The sequence below is a fragment of the Marmota monax genome, unplaced genomic scaffold (genome assembly GCF_021218885.2).
Source record: "Marmota monax isolate L192 unplaced genomic scaffold, Marmota_monax_Labrador192_F-V1.1 WCK01_AAM20220418_F8-fsc00020, whole genome shotgun sequence".
Classification (NCBI taxonomy): domain Eukaryota; kingdom Metazoa; phylum Chordata; class Mammalia; order Rodentia; family Sciuridae; genus Marmota; species Marmota monax.
The window spans coordinates 24,127,112-24,146,368 of NW_026692912.1; the positions used below are offsets into that span (position 1 = coordinate 24,127,112).

At 52.6% G+C, this 19,257-nt stretch overlaps 1 protein-coding gene across 4 annotated transcripts; it reads right to left on the reverse strand.

Moving 5' to 3' along the window:
- Positions 1–10,376: 10,376 nt before the first annotated feature.
- Positions 10,377–12,399, reverse strand: LOC124097351 (adenylate kinase 8-like). Of its 4 annotated transcripts, none has more exons than XM_058581875.1 (3): positions 12,330–12,399; positions 11,783–11,863; positions 10,377–10,700 (listed from the first exon to the last, which is right to left on the reverse strand). In XM_058581875.1, exons 2-3 carry the CDS (start codon positions 11,827–11,829, stop codon positions 10,463–10,465), a joined length of 285 nt encoding a protein of 94 aa, XP_058437858.1. In that variant the 5' UTR covers positions 11,830–11,863; positions 12,330–12,399; the 3' UTR covers positions 10,377–10,462. The 4 variants fall into 4 exon arrangements, with proteins under 4 accessions (XP_058437858.1, XP_058437857.1, XP_058437856.1 ...); XM_058581874.1 differs by having other exon boundaries at positions 12,269–12,390; XM_058581873.1 differs by lacking the exons at positions 11,783–11,863; positions 12,330–12,399 and adding an exon at positions 11,183–11,347.
- Positions 12,400–19,257: the final 6,858 nt, after the last annotated feature.

The window sequence follows — 19,257 nt, forward strand, 5'->3', positions numbered from 1 at the left end:
GTGTTTAAATAAAAAACTTTTTTAAGAGTAATGACACATTTTGCTTGGAATAACTCCAGATCCAGAGAACCCACTGCCTTCTCCTTGCGTTTCCGCAGCTGGCCTCACTTTAGGCCACGGGCTCCTGGGCAGGTGCTCTGATGGCGCTCGTCCTGCGTGTCCAGCACCTTGTGGCCGTGTGGGAGGCGGGCAGAGCTTCCCCGGGGCTCACTGGCTCTGCCCAGGGGAAGCAGGCTGTGCCACCTCCTTCACTTTCCTCAGCTTGCTTTTCCTGCAGGTAATGTAACCAGCCCTGAGCTCTTATCTAAGATTAGAGCTGAGGCTTCTGGGAAAATTTGAAATGGGGAAAATTATAGAGAAAAAGAAATGGAGATTTGGAGAGACTCGCCATCAGCATCCAACCCTGTGGAGCGATCTTATTTTCGCTATTATTAAAAGTAAGGGGAAGGGATCCTCAGCTTCTATACCTATTAGCTGGTTGGCCATTGATACAGTTAATGAAAGACAATTGAATTTTAGCTCTTACTCAGTTTGGACCCCCTCGTTTGTTTGTGTGATTTAGTACTTAAAGTCCAATGAAGTTTCTGTGAATATGTGGTGCTGTACATAATGGCAGCTTCATAAATGTGAAATAACCTCAAATATGTGGTATTTGTATGCATAGCCACTAGTGTTGTTATTTTGGCCACTTTTTTATTCAAAATAAATAACAAATATTTGTATATATGTGTCTCTTTGATGGGGTTCATGGGGTCTGTAGCAAGCTGAGCCACCTCTTTAGGCCTAATCACCTCCAGCCAGGCTAAGCACAGGCAAAGGCAGAGGAGAGGGAAAGAACAGCTGGGGAGATGTTGGGGACACCACTAGCAAGAGCCTCAGTGTCAATTTGATGTGTCTTTAAGTTTTATTCCAGAAAAAGTCTGAGGAATGTAAGGGGAAAGGACAGATTCAGGGCTGGACGCTTGCGTAGCATTATGTGCTATTTGCAAGCCTGGAGGGTGTGCCAGCATCTGAGCTGCTCCTTGTCTGTACTGGGGGTGGGGGCAGTGTCCCCTCCTGGTTCATCTGTGCCCCTCAGACCAGAAGGACCTGTTAAAACACAGACAGTGGGCCCGGCATGGTGGCACACACCTGTGATCTCAGTGACTTGGGAGGCTGAGGCAGAAGGATTGCAAATTCCAGGCCAGCCTCAGCAATTTGGCAATATCCTAAGCAACTTGTGAGATCCTGTCACAAAATAAAAAATCCAAAGGGCTGGGGATGTAGCTCAGTGGTCATGCACCCTGAGTTCAGTCCCCAGAACCCAAAATATTAAAAATACCACCCTAGAATTCCTGATTCTGTGGGTCCTCGGAGCCTGGGATCTGGCACTCCACGCTTTCCTGCTGAGCACCCGCTGTGCCTGTCGCGGTCATGTGGGGAGTGTTGGTCCGTACCAGTGCGGTCTCTGTGTCGTTGCCCTCTCACTGTGTCAGGAGCACAGCAAGGTGGACCACGGCCCTGGACCCTTCCTCACTGAATCTTGCTCATCTCCCTCTTCCCCAGATTCACCTTCAGATGGCACGCTCATCCCCCATCATGGGTAGCCTTTCCCCTGCCCTGTCCCACTCCCCTCACTTCTTTGGGTCACCTCCCAAATAAACCATCTGCATCCAAGTCCCCATTTCATGATGTGGAGAGGGAGTGTTAGACCACTGGTCCCACAGGCAGCCCGGGGAGCTGTCAGGTCTGGATTCTGGACCCTGTTTCCTGGCTAGTCAGTGGCAGCTGGTCCCACAGAGCTGCTGTGCAGTCCCGGGAATGCAGGCTGAGCGCCTGGCACGACCTCATAGACCCAGGTGGGTTCTTGATGAGACACTGAGATCCAGAGTAGGGATCTTTGGGTGGGTGCTCTTGAAAACTGAATCCAAATTCCTTTCAATCCCACTGGCCAGCAGATGAGGTTCCCTCCCCTGCAGGAAGGAGAGGACCTCCCCTCACCTGGAGACCTCTACAAAGTCCATCCTGACCCTCCCCTCTTTCCTCGAGGTCAATTACTCAGCTCACTGGGAGTTGAAGTCCCAGTAGCTCTGGGAGTTGGGGCTAAGTGCTGAGAACGCAGGGCTGGGTGAGGTGGCCATCTGTCCACACCAAGGTGCTTGCTGTGATGGCTTCACACAGGCAAGGACCCCTATGGCTCGCCCTGGATAACAGTGGCCTGCTCACAGAAGCTCGGCCTCTGTGTCCCTTGCTTCAGTGGTTAGGATGCCCCTCTGCATCCACAGCATTGAGGGAGGGATAGGGGCACTGATTAGAATGAAGGAGGCACACGTTAGAACTGCCACAGGAGGCCCAGGGCTGGCTGCTGTTTCCCTGGAGAGATGGGAGTGTGCCACTGGCTAAGGCCCAGGTGAGCACTGGAGGCAATGAGAAGCCATTGGTGTCGGGATAGACAGCAGGTTAGTCCTGGTGAGCCAAGGGTGGGACTTCCTCATGTCCGTGACAACAGGACTACAGGATGACAAAAGCCAGTGGCGGGCCTTCAATCACTGCTAAAGAAAGGCGGCTGTGGCTGCTGCCCCAGCAGAACAACTGCAGCAGGCTCTGACCTGGCCAAAAGGCTGCAATGTTCCTAGGGGCAAGGAACATGGGTGGACAGTGAGACCAATGTCCTACTTTTTTAGCCAAAAAGGACCTGTTTCTGCTTATCTTGGCAGGTTTTTAATTCTTCAGTTTTGGAGGGTAGCTTTTCTGGATATAGCCATCTTGGTTGACAGTTATTTTCTTTTAGAACTTGGAACACATTGTTCCAGCCCTCCTGGCTTTTAGAGTTTGTGCTGAGAAATTGGAGTTCTGATTGGCTTACCACGGAATGTGACATGACATTTTTCCATTAAGGCTTTTAAAATTCTATCCTTGTTCTGTATGTTAGACGTTTTAATTATAATGTGTCATTAGTGGGTTCTTTTTGGATCTTGTCTATTTGGAGTTCTGAGTGCCTCCTGTACCTGGATGTCCATCTCATTCTCAAAGTTTGGAAATTTTTCCATTTTTATTTCCCTAAAAAGGTTAGTCATTCCGTTAGCCTGCGTCTCACAACCCTCTTCAGTTCCAGTGATTCTTGAGTTTGGTCTCTTAATGTCGTGCCAGAGTTCTTGTATCTCTGATCATGGTTACTTATTTTCTTTTCTTTAATGCTGTCTGAATGTTTAAGGCTGGCCACTCTGTCTTCCAGCTCTGAGATTCTGTCTTCAGCATGAGCTACTCTATTAGACTTCCAGCTGAACATTTTCTTTTATTTATTGTGTCTTTCATTTCCAAGATTTCTATTTGGTTCTTTTTTAATATCCTGTCTCCTTATTGAATTTCTGATTCATATCCTATACTGACTTCCTTAATTCATTTAGTTGCTTTTCTGTGTTCTCTTGGAATTCATTGATCATTTTTATACTCCTTCTTTTGAATTCTTTATCTGATATTTCATCCACTTCAATATCTTTGGAGTAGGCTGCTGGTGAATTATGAGCTTTAGGAGGCGTCGTGCTACCTTGTCTGTTTGCATTTCTTGTGCTCCTGTATTGGGCTGGTGCATCTATTGGGATGAGTTTATCTTCCACTGTTAGTGTGGGCCTTTTCAGGACTCAGTCTTCTCTTGCCTGAATGTCCTAGAATGATCTGTGCTAAGACACCCTAATAGGTGTGATAGCCACAGCCTTGTGTGTGTTCTGTTTTTGCTCCAGGAGTGGATATCCATGGTGAGGCTCCAGGGCCCACTCTGGCTGTCCCTACTTGGACCTGGTCATTAGTCAGTTTTCCTCTTCTGTATTTTTTTTTGTCTCTGTCTTTGACTGAGTTTAGTTCCACAGCACAATCTCCGTCTTGTGAACCTGTAGTGTCCCTGTGGATTTGCAGGCAGCTGGGCTTCTCAGCTCCACTTGACCCAGGGGTCTAGGAGGCTGAAGCTGCCCTTGCCTGTGTTTGCCTTCTCCCCAGCAACCTCCCAATGTCTCCCTGGATTTTTCTCATAAAGCACTCTCCTATTCGCTAATCCTCTCCCCAAGAAAACTGGCACACACCAAATGACTTCTCAAACATATCTGTTGAAAGTGGCTAGAACGTTTTCATTCATTCCCCCTCCATTATATAATGGAATTTCTGCCTTCCGGTGTCTTGTGGCTTTGTAGAGAGAGCAAAGTTATTGCTACAAACAAGATGCTGACCCTGGGGTGGGCCCTGGTACAACAACCTCTCCCAGGTGCAGAGTCAGGGAACAGATGGGTACTTCCCACCTGGGCCTTAGGCAGGCCCGCACTTCTGGTTTTTCCTCTCCACCTGGAGATCAGTGGAAGGTCTTGCTGTTTCTAGAATAACAGAGCAGGTGCCTCAGTATTTATTTATATGTAAATCTGGGGTCAGCTCCTCATTCTGGTCTCTTGGCCCAGGGCCAGTGGGAAAAGATTCACAAAGAAAGAATGAGCCTGTTGGGAAGAGCCGGCTGGACACCCAGGCAGCCTGAGGAGCCGTGTAGGCTCAGGACAAGTGGAGGCTGTGAAGCTTGACCTCTGGCCCAGGGAAGGGCCACAGCTAGACTGGTTGTGTAGTGGCCCGAGGCTCCTGGGCAGCTGGTGAAAACCTGAGGAGTGTTTTACTAAAGAAGGAAGAACTTTGTGGTTTACTGCAGGAACCTCAAGCCCAGCTCTTTGGCATGTGCTGGCGTCCAGGCCTGAACCTCTGAGCCTCTGTGCTTGCCAGCAGGTGTGGTAATTGGTCCAGACCCCAGTGAGGGCCTTGTCTCTTGTCACCTGCTATAGCCCCAGAACAACGGGGCTTCAGGCCTAGCAGGAGTTTGGTTAGTATTTGTGGAATGTGTGAACCTGAGAACCCAAAGATTGGTTAACGTGTTTTTCTGCTCTACTTGATGGTGACAGCTTAAATGACGACCTTGAGGTCAGGAGTGGACAAGGGGTCCTTTTTTAAATGCGTGGGGAGCCAGGCATAGTGGTGCACGCCTGTAATCCCAGCGGCTCGTGAGGCTAAGGCAGGAGGATTGCAAATCCAAAGCCAACCTCAGCAACTTAGTGAGGCCCTAAGCAACTTAGCAAGACTCTGTCTCAAAAAATAGAAAGGGCTGGGGGTGTGGCTCAGTGGTTGAGCCCCCCTGGGTTCAATCCCTGGTACTAAAAATAAAATAAACAAAATGCATGGGGCTTTGACCACAAAATTACCAGCCTCCCCACTGTGAAGTGGGTATCATAGAAGAGACAGTTCGCCCAGCAGGAGGCAGGGGCTTCAGTTCCGCCCCCTCCTTCTCCTGGCTGGGCCCTCTTCTCCTCTTTGCCTCAAGCGCTCACCTCCTGCACACAGCTCAGGGCTCTGAGCAGGCTGAGCACTACCTCCCGAGGTCAGCCCCGGGCTGGGTCTCAGCTGCTCCAGCGAACTGACCTGCACACCCCAGGCATGGGGCAGGGCCCCGCTTTCTTCTCCCCTTTCTGCCCTTTAGATGAGAAAATAACAGCTCTCCTGAAAGGGCCCGCTGGGCAGAACCGTGTCCCACGGTCACCTGAGCTGCGAGGGAAGTCAGGATTTTTAGCTGGTGGGGTTCTGAGGGCATGGAGGGAAGGCCCTGGAAAATGGACAGTGTCCATTAGTGTCTGCCTCTCCAGCAGGGGACCTTTGGGTTCTCTCTCTCCTCTTTCCTGTCACAAAGTGTTGCAACAAATGTCCTTGAGCCTTGTAAACAGGTGTCGGGGTTCAAGAGCAGGAACCCAGAGGTGGCACTGACCCACGCTGAATGGGTGAAGCAAAGGGACTGTGTTTTGTGCTTTTCTCATTTTAATAGGTGCTGTCACTTTCAATGGGTGCCCTCCAAGGTGACTTTCCAACTGTATTTCCTCCATAGTGGGAGAGGGTCTGTCCCCACAGTCTCCCAGCCAGAGTGCTCTCTCAGGTTGGATGGCCCTTCTGTCCTTGGCCATGAAAGGTGGAGCCCACACCGGGGTCTGCCTCCTATTGCCTGTGTGACCTCAGGACGTCACTGCCACAGCTTTCTCATCTGTAGAATGGGGATAATAGATTCCTACTTTCCCAGACAAAGACCTCCTCGTGGGACTGGCACAGACCTGACTCACGCACGCGGGACTCTTGCTATTCACAGACCCCTCCCCAGGCCTCCTTTCCAGCTCAGCCATGGGAGGGGTGGCAGAGCTCATTCCTTTTCAAGCACAAGAAGTACTGTGGCAATCAGCCCAAAGTGGCCTCCACCTGAGGCAGCACAGCTGGACGAAAGCAAGAATATAGATGCCTACAACGTGTGCATCTCCAGGTAAAGAAGGATCACACCACAGAGGTGAACACCAAAGCAGGGCACCAAACAGCTGATCAGGATCTTGCAGAGAAATCTGCACCCCGTGCTCACCACAGCGTTATTCCTGTCAGCCAAATGCAGAAGCAGCCTAGTGTCCACTGATGGATGAGTAAATGGTGTGGCCTGTCCACACTGCAGATACTATTCAGCCTTAAAAAGGAAACAAATCCATCTGCTGTCACCCACAGGAAACCATGCCAAGTGAAGTAACCAGATGAAGGACACATACAGCACGATTCCGTTTATACACAGTTTCTAAAGTAGTCTAGTCAAAGAACCAGAGTAGAGTGGTGATGGCCACCAGGGAAGAGGAGGCAGTGGAGAGCTGCGGTCCAGTGGGCACAGTTTCAGTTGTGCAAGAAGAATGAGTTCCAGGGACCTGAAGTTGGCAGTGCTGGACTGTACATTTCAACGTGTAAGAGTGTAGATTTTAATATCAAGGGTTCTTACCACATTTTTTTAAAAAGGTTCCACGGTCAAAAAGGTTACAGTACAATCCCCCAAATGTTCCTTTCCATTCGTCATCTGTCATCCACCCATCATCCATCCATCATCCTTCAATCTGTCATCCATCATCCATCCATCTATCCATCATCCATCATCTATCATCCATCCATCAAATCCATCAATCACCCATCCATTCATAATCATCCATATACCATCCATCATCCATCCATCCATCCATCATCTCTCCATCTGTCATCCATCCATCCATCACCCGACTATCCATCCATCATCAATCCATCATCCATCAGTCATCCATCATCCATTCATCCACCCATCCATTCATCCATCAATCATACATCCATCATCATACATCCATCATCTATCTATTCACCACCCATCATCTGTCCATTTCCTTATCCATTCATCATCCATCAATCTGTCATCCATCATCCATCCATCCATCTGTCATCAATTATCCATCTGTCCATCCATCTATCCATCATTTATCAATCCATCCCACCATTATCCATCAGTCATCCATCTGTCATCAATCCATCTATCCATCATCCATCAATCCTTTATCCATCCATCATCCTTCCATCTATCCATCATCCTTCCATCTATCCATCATCCTTCCATCTATCCATTCATCATCCATCAATCTGTCATCCATCATCCATCCATCCATCATCCATCCATCCATCCATCCATCCATCATCCATCCACCATCCATCAATCCATCATCCATCCATTCATCCATCTATGCGTCAATCTGTCCATAAATCCATCCATCATCCATCATCAATCCATCCATCCATTCATCATCCATCAATCCATCATCCATGCTTGCATCCATCCATCATCTTTCCATCATCCATTCACCCATCCACCCATCATCCATCTATTCATCTGTCATCCATCTATTCATCTGTCATCCATCCATCCATCCATCATCCAAAAGTGCAGTTATCTGCAGGGAATGACATTAAGAGTTTTGCTGGAGGTTTTCACTCCCTATTTGATATGCTTCTGTCATGTTGTTTGGATTTTTTACAAGGAACATATTTCAATAATCACAATATTTGTTTTTATTTTTTTTTAATGGCAGCATGTTCCACGGTCAACTAAAACACACGTGTGTTTTTTTTCCCATGCACCTGAGCCCTCTTATGTGCCTTAGAACTCAGCTTCCAAGTCACCTTTGCCCTCCTAAAGGGTTCTCCTGTGAGTTGTGACCCCCTTTGAGTCCCTCCCACCTGCTCCCCTCTGGCAGACAAAACAGGCTGGTCTGCAGAGAGGATCAGCAAGGAAGGGTATCAGGAGCCACCCAAAATCTGAATTTCCTTTTCTTTCTTTCATTTCTGGCATCTTTATAAGATATCAGTCCCATAAGGGCAGAAATCTTGTCCCTTTTTTCTCTACTGTGTCCCCAGTGCTGGGCATGTGATAAGTCCTCAATTAATGCTTGTGGGATGAAGGAGGGAGGGATGAGCCTGCGTCGCTTTATTCCCAGATTAACTGTCATTGCTCTGATGTGCTGCACACTGGCCAGGCAGCCCTGATGTCCCTCTCCCACAAGCCACAGAGGACAGTGATCATAGTTCTTATTCTCTTCTGGGAGAGAGAAGCCGATTGGCCCAGCTCAGGGCAGAGGTGATCCTGTCCTCATCCTCTGCAGCTTGGGATAGAGGCTGTGGGGGGCAGGCGTCCAGACACCCCACCTGTGCCCCTCACACCTGTGCCTTTCCACTGCCAGGGGCGCAGAGGGAACCGCACAGAGTGTGCTGGGCCGAGCGAGGGAGCCTGCGCACTGACCACTTAGGATAGAGAGGCGGGCGTGCCGGGCGGCGATGGGCTGTGGAGCCACGGACGACAGCGTCAGAAGCAGTTTGTTCTCCTGCAGGTGACGTTGATCAGACCTCAGTGGTTCATTCATCACAGCTGCTCACCAGTAAATTAGCAAGATTCGCCCTGCAGCCACAGGAGTGGCCTCCCTGGACCAGGAGCCCTGAGCACCACCGTGGGCTGGGCTGGACGCTCATCAAGGCAGCCAGGCTGCCCCTTAGGCTGCAGCTCCAATTAGGAGCCCAATTCACTGTGCCTCCCTCCAGCCCGAGCAGGCGCAGCCTGGCCTGCAAAGCCAGGGAGGGAGGCAGCGTGCAGCCAGGGGAGGCCCCCAGCCCTCACCTCCCAGGGAGTGATCTGCAGGGCCCCCAGCTCGATGGGCCCCACCTGTGGCCCGCATGGTCCCTGCGTCTGGGATGGCACCGGGAGGGACTCACTATATGTCACGACCTCCCAGGAGGCACTACATTTATTCTTATTTACAAATCCCCAGACAGGTGAGTGACTTCCCAAGGCCACAGAGCAGCACACAGGGCTGGGCTGCAGGGCTCCATGCCCAGCTCTTGGCAGGGACACCACCTGCCTCGGCGTGCTGCATCCAGCAGCTCAGCACAGTGGGCACCGCTGAGCCGGGTGGCAGGGGAGGGCAAGGCAAATGGCGGAGTGGGCAACCCAGAGGCCAGGCAGCCGGGAGAGCTAAGGTGGGGAAAGTGACCCTAGGCAGGCCAGTGCTGGCTGCTTCCCTCCTTGCTATCTCCCACAATTCAAAGGGGCAGCTGTGTCACCTGCAGAACAGTCTGTCACAGACCCTCCTGGGGTTCATGGAGGGTGGGAGAACTGGGGCCTGGGCAGGGAGGCCCCAGTGGAGTTTCAGGTGACCCCCAGTGTCAGAGCTGGGCAGGGAGGTGCGGCATGGCTTAGGCTGGCCACAGAAGGCAGGACCTTCCAAGAGAGGGCCCAGCCCTATGGGGCCTGGCTCAACCTGCCAGGGCCCAGGGCAGAAGCAGGGTGGGCCCAGAGGCACGGCTCAGCACAGCAGCTGAGCAGGGGCTGTGCTGGAGGAGCTCTGCACTAGCCCAGGCCAGGAGGGGCTCTGGCCATTGGACCCACAGCCCTGGACTTCCCAGAGCCCCAGGGCTAGAGCACCTTCCAGCCTTGATCAAGTGACCTTAGCAGGTCATCTACACTCTGCGTCCATGGGACAAGCACCTACCTAAAGAGACCATTGTGGTGTGCAGGAGAAACATGGCAGGGCTTGGAAGGGCTGGTCACCCCATCAGCCTAAGGCATTGCTGCCCCCCACATCCCTCCTGGCCCTGCAGAGGGACTCACTTTCTCCCACCCAGAGGGACCTGCAGGAGGCAGTCTGGAGACCAGCTGTCTGTCCAGCCCTGTGCTGCCCCAGATGGCAGCCACTAGCCCCTGAGGTACTTAAACCATGGAGGTTAAACAACATGGCCCCAGCCGCATTTCAGGTGCCCCACAGTGCCCTGTGGCTAGAGGCTGCTGGACTGGACAGGGTGGGGTGAGGGAGCATAGCAGTCACCCCCAGAGTCCCACTTCCCAGGCTGCTTGCTGTGTGCCAGACACCTGCTAGCAGCTGTGCGTCACTGCACTGGGTCCCCAGGGGACACATGGTGTGCGGGGACACTCCCAAGGCCTGGCCCAGGGCTCCCTGCTCTGTGTTCCCAGACTCCCAACAAGGCCACCTTGCAGCCACTGTCCCCCCAGGACACACAAGTCTGTCACCAGCGCTCTTTATTGGCTTGGTGGGGTTTTCCAGGAGGCGGGCGGGGTCCACTGGGCCTGCTCCTTGCTCTGAGCCCATCAGAGCCCTTTCTTGGGCAGGGGATTGATGATCCCGCTCTCGATGTACTCAAAGACGGTGTAGGGGTCCTGGTCCCCGTTGATGGTGGTGGCCCACCTGTAGAAGTGCCCCAGCTCGGCAGAGTTCCTGTAGTACAGATCCACCTTGAACTTGACCCGCTCCTCAGAATCCTTTGGGTGCTGCAAGAGACGAGCCTGGATCTCCATGGTGGGGGGCGGCTTGTACATGAGGTGGTACCTACGAAGGAGAAGGGAACAGGTGACCACAGGCTGGCTGTCCTACACGGACCAGGTTGCTGGGCACTGTCAGCCATCACCACCAGCCCAGCACTCCTGGGCACAAGCTGCATGTACACTCCTGACTGCCTTGAGCTGCTGAGTGACCCAAGATCTGGTGCCCGCTGGGGTCGGAGCAGAGACATCAGCTAGGAGGTGGCTGCGAGGGACCACCCCCAGCCCTCCCCCCTCCCCCACTCTCTTCTTGGCTTTTTCCTCCCAACGATCCTCGTTAAGCCTCTACTTTAAGTCTGCATCACACCTGCTGCTGGGCACCGACCGGACCGACCGTGATCCTGTGTTCATGGGACTCAAGGAGGGGCGTGGCAGGAAGTGCCAGACGGCACTGAGGACTGTCGCCGGAGCCAGGAGGACAGACCAGATCCGTATTCAGAAAAACCCTCTCTGGCACCTCCTTCTCCCCATCCCCACTCCTGTCCCTACCTGAAACATGCCCCTGGTTCCCAGGGAAGAGGAGAGCTGGGGCACCTTTGGACCGTGGGGACTTTCAGGTGCATTTCTGCTGCACTGTGGCAGGGGAGGGTCACAGAAAGCTTTGGCCTGGGCAGGCGGAACTTGCCCGGAGGCCACAGTGCAGTGACTGTGCTTGGTCAGACTGCAGAATGAATGCAGAATCCACTCCCAGCCCTCGGGAGGACTCAAGGATGAGCCGGTTCCCGCGGGAATGCATCTGTACAGCTGCCAGCTCTGGGGGCCTCCTGGCCAAGGCCACTGGTGTGTGACAGGGGACACCTACCCACCCATTTGCAGCCGGTGCAGCCGTTTCACATGCTGGGCACAGCTGCTGACCCAGGACAGAGTGTGTCCTGAGAGCTCTGGACAGTCCTCTCCTGGTTACAAAGAGGGCCACCAGGCATGCTCAGAAGAGCTAGTGGGGACCCCATTTCTAGCCCCCTCAATCATCCCCAAGTGTATCCCTGGGGCAGGTCCTTTAAGGCACTGGTCACAGATAAGAGAGGGCTCCCCAGGTGGGCCTGGCTGCTAGCAGCCCTGGGTGGCCAGCTACCAGGAAGAGGCACAAACCTTTCTCCTGTGACTGGATCCACTCTTCTCAGGGTCAGCCGCTCCATGATAGAATCGAACGGCACGTTCAGGAAAAACACCCTACGGGCACAGAGCATACCTGTCACGACCTGTACTCATGGTGCTGTGACAACCCAGGCCTGGGCCTCCTGAGCCAGCCCCACAGAGAGCAGAGAGCTGCCCCAGGAGCGTTTCAGGTACACTCCCACCCCGCCAGCCCACGGCTGCCAGCCCACGTCCCCTGCCAGCATCACCCGGGGCCAGGCGCCAGGCAGCCAGAGCCACCAGAATTGTTCCAACTGCCCAGGCTGAAGCTTTCTGTGACCCTCCCCTGCCTTGCCCAGTCCTTGCCCAGAGCCACAGTGCAGGCTCTGGGCCCTGCTCTCCCCACGCTGCCCCCACCAGCCCAGGCTTCCCGCAAGGCGCAGGGTGGCGTGGCGTGCCCTCCTCTGGAGCTGCGAGGAGAAGCAGCAACGTGGATGGCACCTGAGGTCATCATGTTAAGTGAGATAAGCCAGACACAGGGGACAAGGACACACAGTCTCACTCGCGAATCTCACAGAAGAACAGAATGGAAGGTGCTCACGGGGCTGGAAGGGCGGGCAGAGGGCGGGTGGCGAGAAGCTCCCTGCACACCAGACGCGGGCAGGGCACAACTGCCCTGTTCCAGCCCAGCAGTCACCACCCGCTGAAACCAGCCAATTCTCAAAATGCCCAGAAGAGTGTGACATTCCCCACACATAAAAGCCATCTGCGTCCGAGGAGAGGGGAAGGCTGGCCACCCTGATGTGAGTGGCCTGCACCCTACACATGCTGACTACCACGGTGTCCCCACAGAGAGGTCTCAGGGAAGCTGCTCCCCAGGCAGCAGCTGCTGGGACGTCCGTGCTCCCTGCCCTTCGCCTTCAGCCAGCGTGAGGGCCCAGGGCCAGCGCCGCGGGCTCAGCGCGCCAGCTCCCAGCAGGACAGGCCGTCACTGTTGGTGCCTGGGTCTGTGTCTGCGGTGCACACTTCCCACTGGGGACAGCATCGGTGACGACCAACACGCTCACACACCCACGGCCTTGAATTCATTCCACTTTCACACAAGCAGCAGAAGCCACCCGGGCAGGGACCTCACCTCCGCTCTCGGACGCTCCGCCCCTCACTGACACCCTCAGAGACCTCCAGACCTGTCAGGTGGCCACACTTTGGGCCCAGACGCCTCTTGGTAAGGCCAGAGCAGTAATGGGCCCCCAGCGGGTGCCCAGGAACACTGCAGGGGAAAAAGTCACACGCGAGGCACACACTCCCCGCGGCCTGCGCTCCGCCTCCTCGTGGTGATTTCCCACCTGGCCACAATCCTGGTGGCTCTCGAGCACAGGGCTGGAGGGACCCTGGACAGGAGATTCCCAGGGGGCTCACAGACTCTCCAGGGCAGCGGCTGGCAGAGGACGCGGGCGCGCCTTGCCTGGCTCAGGAGGGTGGGAGGCAGCCCGCTTGCCTGGCAGTGGGATGGCTGCCTCTGGGTGGGGTTCTGAGCTAGGGAGCCTGCAGGTGCTGCGACCCCCTGGGAATTAGGTAGGACCGTCAACCACATGGGGACTCTCCAAGGGAGACAGGGCTTAGAGAGGCTCCTCGTAGCTGTTCTCAGCCAGAACCTCCTGCCTTAGGGAGGCCTGCAGGAGAGGCCAAGCCGGACTGCTGCTGGGACTGCACGTGGACCATTTCCCCCAGCTGTGGACACACTTTTCCCAGTTTCCTCTGGGGGGACACACTGCCCCTCTCATCTCAAGGCCTCATGGAACTAACCTGCCCAGGGCTGCAGCACTGGACATGAGGGAGGCCTAGAGGTGGCCAGTCTGAGCACCAGCTCCTCCTGGCCACAGGAATTGGCTCAGGATGCAGGCCGATCCACGGAGGGCTGCCCCAGTGCATGCTGGAGAGAAGGGAGCCTCATTTCTGCTGAGGCTGCAAAGCAAATGGCTTTCAAGTCCAGGTTACCCAGAGAGAGCCCTGCTGAGAGAGCAGAGAGATGGGGAGAGACAGTGTGGGGCCCTGGATCAGGACGTGCCTGAAGCCAGCACACCCTCAGCATTTCTCTGACATGAACACGTAAACCTCTTTTCTCAGTTTCAGTTGGTCTGGACTGCGTTTCCTGCAATATGACACCTAACACCTCTCCAAGGCCACTCGCTTTCTGAAAAATATGTGAACTTAAAAAAATATAGACAGGGTGGGGGTTAGGGCTCAGCGGTAGCGCACTCGCCTAGCACGTGTGAGGCCCTGGATTCAATCCTCAGCACCACAAAAAATAAATAAATAAATAAATAATAAAAATATGTATAGACAGAGTCCCAGAGTCAGATGTCCCTTCTCCCTCCAGGCCTTCTTGCCCTTGCTCATTTGCCCCAGCGGCTCTCTGAGGGTCACTGTGCCTGTGGCCAGGAAGCCCTCAGGGCTGTGGTGAGGCTGCAGTGGCCACTCCTGCAGTGAGCACAGCTCGGCGTCGCAGCCAGGCAGGGCCCTGACCAAGAAAGCCCACTTCTTCTCTGCACCAGTCCTGGAACCACCTCCATTCACAAGGTGCCACAGACTAACAGCCAGCAAACACAACGTGGAGCAGCGTGCGGACACGGAGCACAGGTGTCTCAACTGCTGTCATCCTCCCGCTGGCCCCTCATGCCCCAGGACCCAGGGGCCCCAGCCACCCCGAGTCTCAGCTGTCCCTGGGGCTGGCAGTGGGTGGTGCCACTCTAAATGCTGCCATCTGCAGAGAGGACGCCAGTGTGGAGGTCCCTGTCAGTGAAGGCGCTTCACCATCAGACGCGGCTGAAAGCTGTTGGCCTGGCACATCAAGATGGCCTGCCAGGCACGGGGAGGACCTGCGACCCATGGCCAGAGCAGAAGGACCTGGGGCAGGACTTGCACTTGCCTCTGGAAAAGCCCCTGGGAGGCTGCCCTCCGCGTGCCAGCGCCTGATCATCCAGGCTGCGGCCCCAGTGGGCGCCCGGGTGGCAGGGCGCAGGGCCAGGATGCTCTGCTGACGTCTGCCCCGCGCACGGCCCTGCCCCTGTGCCACGTGACACACCAGAAAGGGGAATGGTGAAAGCAGATTCTCAGAGGGGCACGGGGCAGACCGCGGTGAGTGTCGCCGGGGCTTAGCCGCAGCAGGGCGGAGCCGTGCCTGCCTTCCAGCTGGGGCAGCCTGGGCGCAGGGGCAGGGGGCAGTGGAAGGGCCTTGGAGGCCCCTGGTCACACTAAGCCTGAACGGCCTGGGCCTGGGGCTACTAGTCTGCAGCTCTCAAGCCCCAGCGCCCACCCGCTGAACCAGATGATCCCTAGCACATGAAGGTAGGAGAATGGCCACTCCGATCCTGTTCCCGAGCTCTGTCTGATGGTGAGCACATCTAGATGGCTTGTCTAAAATGCAGATCTGGGCACCCACTGCCCCCTGAGCTGTTGAGCCAAAACCTCCAGGGAGGGACGGATTACCCTGTATTATAAATATTTATGATTTATAATATTTATTATAAATATGAAGTATTTATAAATCAACAGCTCAAGTGAGTCTCACAACCAGGCAGCTATGGGGGCCATGGCTCTAACCCAGGGTCTCATCCCTGGCCACACAGGCCACCATTAGGAATCTTTGAGAATACCAAGCCTGGGCCCCAGCCCGTGATTAGTGATTGGTCCAAGGCTGAGTTCTGCAAATGGGGTTGTTTGCGGGGAGGGGTACTAGGGATTGAACCCATGGGTGCTTTACCACTAAGCCACATCCCTAGTCTTTTTTGAGACAGGGTCTCACTAAGTTGCTTAGGGCCTAAGTTGCTGAGGTTGGCCTTGAATTTGTGGTCCTCCTGCCTCAGCCTCCTGGGTCACTGGGATTACAGGTGTGGCCCCACAACTAACTGCAAATGAGGATTTTGAGAGCTCTTCAAGTGATTGTGGTATGTAGCTAGGGCTGGAAACCACCACTCTGATCTAATCTACTGTGTCAAGATGGGGAAACTGAGTCACGGAGAGGAAAGGAGCTCACACGCTATCATCCTGGCACTGTGTCAGACATCAACGACAGGCCCTTGTAAAGCCTCCTCCAGCCACTACCTCAGGCTCAGTGTGGGGAGCAAAGGAATTTCCCTTAAAAGGCCCTGAAACTCCCCTGCTCCAGAGCCAGTCACTGGAGACGGAGGAGGGGATTGGCTGTGCCCCCAGGAGGCTTGGTAAGTTGAGAGTCACGATACGCAATGACTGGCTCTAAGTCTCATGTCCAGTCCTGCCCAGAGACAGGGGCCCGCCTGTTGGCACTTGATCTCAACAGGTGGACCTCCATGGTCGCAGAAATTCTGCAAAGCACAATGGTGCAAAGGTGGTGAGAGAGGACTTCACGTCCACAAGGGAGACAAGGTAGGAAGGCAGGCAGGAAGGGAGGGAAGGAGGGAGGAGGGAGGGAGGGAGGGGGCAGGGACACGTATGGCAAGGGTGAGGAGACTAGAGCTCTCTGGCCCTGGGACAGGAAGGTCAACAGTGCAGCCACTTGGAAAATTACATGGTGGCTTCTCAGAAAAAGAAACACAGAATGACCATCAGATCCAGCCCCCCCACCCCCACTGGATACGGACCCAAATCCCTGGGAGCAGGACATGCACAGGAGGCGCACGCCCCTGCTCACAGCAGCATGGTCCACACAGGCAAAGCGGGAACACTGCCGTCACGGAGAGGTGAGTGGACAAACCACGCGAGCCTTACAAGGCAGTGAGCGCTGACGTGGGTACGCGGAACCCACTGGGGCATTGGGAGCCTGCAGGACCTCGAGCTGGACGGAGTCAGCCCAACTAGGACAGGTGCCGCGTGATGCTGCTTCTGTGAGGTTCACAACAGTCCAAGCCACAGAGACGGCAAGCAGCCTGGGGGTTCTCGGGGGCCGTGGGGGCCGGGAGGTCAGCCTCGGTGAAGAGCGAGGCAAGGGTTCAGGAGATGGTGTGATCCTGGCTGCACAAGAGTGTGACTGTGTTAGTGCTGCTGAGCCACCTGTGAGAGGTGGCTGTGAGCCTTCTGTTGCTTTATCACACACACAAGCACTGCGGAGCAACGGCCGGACCCTATGGTAAAGGCCGCGGTTGGGGAGGGGGTTCCTCTAATCATGAATAAACTTACAAGTTGGCAGGTTCTGAATACAAACAGGTGTACAAGTGAATGAGCGAATCAAAAATAAAATCACACGATAGTACTAATTCTGCAAAAAACGAATGGAATGCTACAGGAACTCTTCCAGAAAACAGAAGAGGACTTCAGTTACTCTAGTTCCCAACTTATTTTATTTGGCAGCCTTTCCCTGATACCAAACGATAAAACTATTAATAATCCTCATGAACACAGATGCAAAATTCTTCAATAAATTTTTAGCAAATTGAATCTAGCAATACATAAAAGAATAATCTTTTAGAACTAAGTGGAATTGAGCCTAGAAATGGAAGACTGATATTAGAAAATCAATTAATACAATTTACTCTAGCATTAGACTTAAGAAAAAAAAGTGTGTCATCATCTCAAAGAATATGGAAAAGGCATTTGAAAAATTTACATCAGTTTCTGATTTTAAAAAAAGTCTTAGCAAACTAGAAATAGAAGAGAACTTTCTTGACACATTTACCAAAACAAAAACAAACAAACAAAATGAAATGAAATCCAGCTAATGTCATACTTAATGGTGAAAGACTGAATGTTTTCCCCCTAAAATTGGGAACAAGACAGAAATGTCTACTCTTACACCCTTATCAAACATCCTACTGAAAGTCCTGGATTATGCAATCAGAAAAGAACATGCATACATACTGAAATAAAACCCTCTCTATTTGCAGATGCATGATCATCCAATAGAAAGTCCCAACGGATTTTCAATAAAGCTACTAGATCTAGTAAGCAAGTTTAGTGAATTCTCAGAATATAAGATCAATAAACATGAAATAGATTGACTTTCTGGAGACTAGAAATAAATTATTAGAAATTGAAATTAAAGAGTACCATATATACTAGTATAAGCCAGAATACTTACGTACAAATCTAACAAAACAATACGAGGTCTGTGTGCTGAAAATCACAAAGTGCTGATGAAGGAAACCAAGGAGACAAATACAGGGGGAAGCTATACTATGTCCATGGACTCAGATATTCAATGTCGAAAAACTCAGCTCTGATCCTAACAGGTCTGTTTGGCCAGCCTTTTCACCACTCTGACCAGAAGACCTGACAGACCACAATTTCAGAGGAGAAGAAGTCTATTTGGGGCTCATGGTTTCAGAATCTCAGGCCACAGACACCCAGCTCCATTGCTCTGGCCCCGAGGTGTGGCAGAATATCATAGTGAAAGAGTGTGGTAAAGGGAGTGGCTCAGGACATGGCCACCAGGAAGCAGAGAGAGACTAAGCTCAGCTCACAAAACACACCCCAAAGGAAAGCCCCCAGGGACCCACCGCCTCCAGCAACAAGCCATGTGCCAGAGTTACCACCCAGTAAATTCCTACCAAAGGGTTAAGGCCCTGATTGGGTTGAATCTCTCCTAACAGCATCATTTCTCCTCTAAACTTTCCTGCATCTTCTTGCACGTGAGCTTATGGGGAGCATCTCACATCTAAACCCCAACAAGATCCAGAGATTCAGTGCAATACCATTCAAAATTATAACAAGTTTTTTCCCCTGAAGATCCTACATAAGTTAATTCTAAATTTTATATGGAAAGGAAAAAGAATCTGAATTATTAAAATAATACTAAAAAGGAAGAACAAATTGATTTCAAGACTTACCACAAATAGAGAAAAATGCATATTTACATTTGTAGAAGTGTAAAACCTCAAACTATTAAACTTCTAGAAGAAATCTATGTGATTCTTTGGGTTGAAGATTTTCCTTGATCGGACACCAGATTAATGGTTGATAAAAGAAAAATATTGGGGCTGGGGCTGGGGCTCAGCGGTAGAGCACTTGCCTCGCACGTGCACGACCCTGGGTTCGATCCCCAGCACCACATACGAATAAATAAGAGAAATAAAGGTATTGTCTCCAACTACAACTAAAAAATAAATTTTAAAAAAGGAAAATATTTATGTTAGACTTCATCAAATGTCTAACAATTAAAAACCCCACTCTTCAAAAGACATTAAAAAAGAAAAAGAAAGATGAGCCACAGACTGGAGAGAATATTTGCAGAACACAAATCTGATCACGGTTTGTATCCAGAAGACATCAAGATGTGAACTCTATGCACAGAAAGCCGCAGATACGGAGGCCCAAACAGACCTTCCTAACTTGTGTTTTCAAACCGCACCCACACGTTATAAAAGTCTGGTTAGGAAAACACCTTCTGAAGAAGGCTCAGGCTGGCCCTCCTTCCAAGGAGGAACACTGTCTGGCCCTTAATGAAGACTCAGTCCCTTTTGGGGGTGACTCACACCTAGTGCTCATTTTTCCCAGACAGGCTGCCGCTGCCGCTGTCT